The 3,653-nt window shown below is 34.2% G+C and overlaps 1 protein-coding gene across 1 annotated transcript; it reads right to left on the reverse strand.

Moving 5' to 3' along the window:
• Positions 1-1,905: 1,905 nt before the first annotated feature.
• Positions 1,906-3,382, reverse strand: LOC145101529 (transcription factor MYB83-like). Its single transcript, XM_079038738.1, has 2 exons — positions 3,012-3,382; positions 1,906-2,932 (listed from the first exon to the last, which is right to left on the reverse strand). Exons 1-2 carry the CDS (start codon positions 3,314-3,316, stop codon positions 2,257-2,259), a joined length of 981 nt encoding a protein of 326 aa, XP_078894864.1. The 5' UTR covers positions 3,317-3,382; the 3' UTR covers positions 1,906-2,256.
• Between the last annotated feature and the right edge of the window lie 271 nt (positions 3,383-3,653).

Consider the following 3,653-nt stretch of genomic DNA (forward strand, 5'->3'; position numbering starts at 1 on the left):
TTGAAATGTAAAAAATCATGTTAATTTGAATGCAAGAAATGATAACATGAGAATGTAAATAATTTTTTAATTTGATTTAGAGTAAGAAAACTCGATTACAACTTTTGAGTGTAAAAACTAGCAAAAACTTACTTTACCTTCTAACTAACATCTTTATTTATAGGTTGACAAAAAAAGAATCAATTAGAGAATAACCATTAAGGTCGTGACAAGTAGACAACGACAAGTTGTATAAGAGTTAAGCAACTTCGAAACCTAAAGTGTTTATATTCCGAAACCTAAAAAACTATTAAAAAATTACAATGAAGACCAAGATATTGCAATAATAGCTTTTGCAACAAACGAGACACAACATATAAAACTACGAGACCTAACAAATGAGTTGTTATTGTTTCATGATTTTATGATTGTTGACAAATTTAAGTTTATGCATTGTGTTTTGTTGTCATTGCACTTGGTAAAAAAAGTTGCATTCAGAATAACATAAGTGTACCTATATAAGAGAAAATGATATCAATGCACCATTTTGTCATGTAGGATTATATACGATAGTTAGATTTAAAGTCTATATATTAAGTTTTATTTTATCGATATGTTTCAAATTTAATATAACTTGTGAACATGTATGTAGAGATGTACTTAGGGCTGTTAATCGGGTTAACCCGATCGGGTTTCGGGTTAAACGGGTCGGGTTAGTCGGGTTTTTTTAAAAAAAATATTCACCCGAAACCCGACCCTAATAAGGTAGGGGTTAGTCGGGTTCGGGTTAATCGGGTTTCGGGTTTGTAGGGTCGGGTTATTCGGGTTGAGGTTGAAATATAAGATGAATTTATGTTGTGATATTTTAATACATAATCCATATGTATAGGGACTTAAATTGTAAAGTTGGTATACCATATGAATTTTTGGAGTTTCTATTATAATGTAAATAGTTAATAAAATTCGTAAAACTGTTACAACACAACCGTACTGCATTAAGAAGAGAGGAAAGTTATGTCATTTTATACATCTCTATATATAGTAATTTTACTATCTGGTTTGTTTAAATAAAAATTATGTATTAGTTGTAAAATCTCATAGGATCTTGAATTCATGTCATTCAATTCAGTAAGAAAAATTTTGGTAATAAATTCTTAATCGGGTTATTCGGGTTGACCCGAAACCCGAATTGTTTTGAAAAAATCAACCTTAAACCCGACCCTAATAATAATTCAGGTTAGTCGGGTTAACCCGAATAACCCGATTAAGAGTTCTAACCCTATTAAACTCAACCCTAATTACCTTATTCGGGTTCGAGTTGGGTCGGATTAATCGGGTTCGAATTTTTTTGACACCCCTAGATGTACTTTTGGGTTTTAAGCTTACAATTATTTCAATTAGGTGGGATCTTCAAATCCAAATTCATCTTATCATCATAGTTTTATAAAATGAAAAAAACTGTAAAATCTTAATTTTGACAACATTGGTTTTGGTTTGAATTTAAGTAGTTACATTATTTATGTGGTTATTATTCAATTGGAGGAGATAAAGTACTTACATTATTTAACTGGTTTGTCGGTTGTACGTTTCCATTGTAAATGATTCAACTAGTGTAACCAGGGACGACATATTGTTAAAAATAATATCATTGTAAGGTCGATACATTGTAGCCACACAAGCAAAAACATGTTATAGGATCTAGATCATCGTAATTGCTACCAACAGGTATCAAACAATTTTCCCTTAATAACAAATGTATGTACACAATATCACGAGCTACAAACTCAAGCACATACATACAGAATATATAACAATGACCTTGTATCAAATTAATAGTAACACGATTGTACAAAGATGTGCATACAGAAAGAGTACTATGTTCCTATATATTTCAGTAGTTGCTGATTACACACTTACAAAACAATCTCAGATTAACAAACTTGTACTTTTCACTTCGTTTCAATTGTACATAATTTTCTATAATCTTTTATGCCTCCCCTCGTCTCCTAAAACAACTCCTTTATGTATTCTACACAAATGCTACAACTTTGACTATTCAGCATCCAAATTAACCCCGTTTTTATTTTCTTTTACACTTCGACTATTCACATTTTTCTTGCAAGATCAAAGATTGATATTACTATCGATGCGTACCGATTTCCTGACATTTTCGGTGACATTACAAATACCTCTGTACCCAAAATCTTGATTTACGAACCTTTGTCAAAAATAAAGATGATATGAAAAGAAAGGGTGGGGTACATGGCCATATGTGTTCTAGAAATCAAGATGAGGTATTGAAGAAACATTGGGAAAAAAACCCTCCAAATCCCATTCTCCAATTCTGAAGCTTTCTCCTGGCCAATGATTTCCAAACCCAACCACCTCCTCCACTTTGATATTTCCATCACTACCCCCATTGAAATGGTGATTAACATGGGTTGATTTTTTATCCAACGCATGATGATGATCAATAGTAGCACTAACATCCCCTTTAATCACCCTGTTGATCATTGCAGGGTTAGTAATGCCACTTTCCATTCCAAACATGTTCGGTTCTTCAACATAATCCCCACATCCGGAGATGTTCAAGAAACTTGATCCACCATTTGTGTCACAGTTGTTGTTATCAATTATCAATGGTGGCAAATGACCGATATAGTCATGACCCTCCATGATCATAGGCGGATTATTATGCATTGATAATGATCTATTCTGCGATGTCAAACATGAGTCGATGCACATGGTCATGATCTCATAGTCATGGATCGACATGAACATACCATCCCCTCCTGTGCTTGCGTCTAAAGACAACTCGCCAATACTATTATCTGTCGAGGTTGTGGAGGCGTCACTCATGTTGGTCTTCAACCTTTTCTTTATTGTTGAGTTCCAGAAATTTTTTATTTCGTTATCTGTCCTTCCTGGAAGACGTGCAGCTATTTGTGACCACCTGAATTATTTGCACAAATAAACACAAGTTAATAATGTTGTTAATTAAACTGCGATCATATATGCATATATCTACGTACCTATTGCCAAGAATCGAATGCAAATGAAGAATCATGTCTTGTTCTTCGGGAGAAAATGAGCCACGCTTGAGATCGGGTCTCAGGTAATTGATCCAACGAAGGCGGCAACTCTTTCCGCATCTTTGAAGCCCAGCATTCCTGGCTATATCGGTCCAACAACCTTGTCCATTCTTCAACATGTAATCGATCAACTTCTGGTCTTCTTCAGGTGACCATAACCCCTTTCGAACCTTCAACATTATTCCTTTACTAACAGCATTATCACTGCAAACTTTTTCTCTCCCAGTTTGGTCTGGCTTTCTCATTGCAGGAGATTTATGTACTTAATTACTGTAGGTTTTGATCTCAGACAACAGAACACTAAAGTTAAGTTTTTTTGTTGAGAGAAATAAGAATACATATGTTTATGTTGATGTGTAGATATATACGGATACTATTCTATGAAGAGAGAGGAAAGGTGACGGTTGGTGTTCTTGTCTTTGACTCAAGCTTGTCTTTTTTTGATGCATTTATCTTCACTCACAAGGTAATCATCATATGTATATGAGATTTGATACATACCCTATTGCTTCCACTTCAAATAATGATCTCTCTCTCTCTCTCTCTCTCTCTCTCTCTCTCTCTCTCTCTCTCTCTCTCTCT

Source organism: Lactuca serriola, chromosome 4 (assembly GCF_051521515.1).
Source record: "Lactuca serriola cultivar US96UC23 chromosome 4, Lser_US96UC23_V15, whole genome shotgun sequence".
Lineage (NCBI taxonomy): Eukaryota > Viridiplantae > Streptophyta > Magnoliopsida > Asterales > Asteraceae > Lactuca > Lactuca serriola.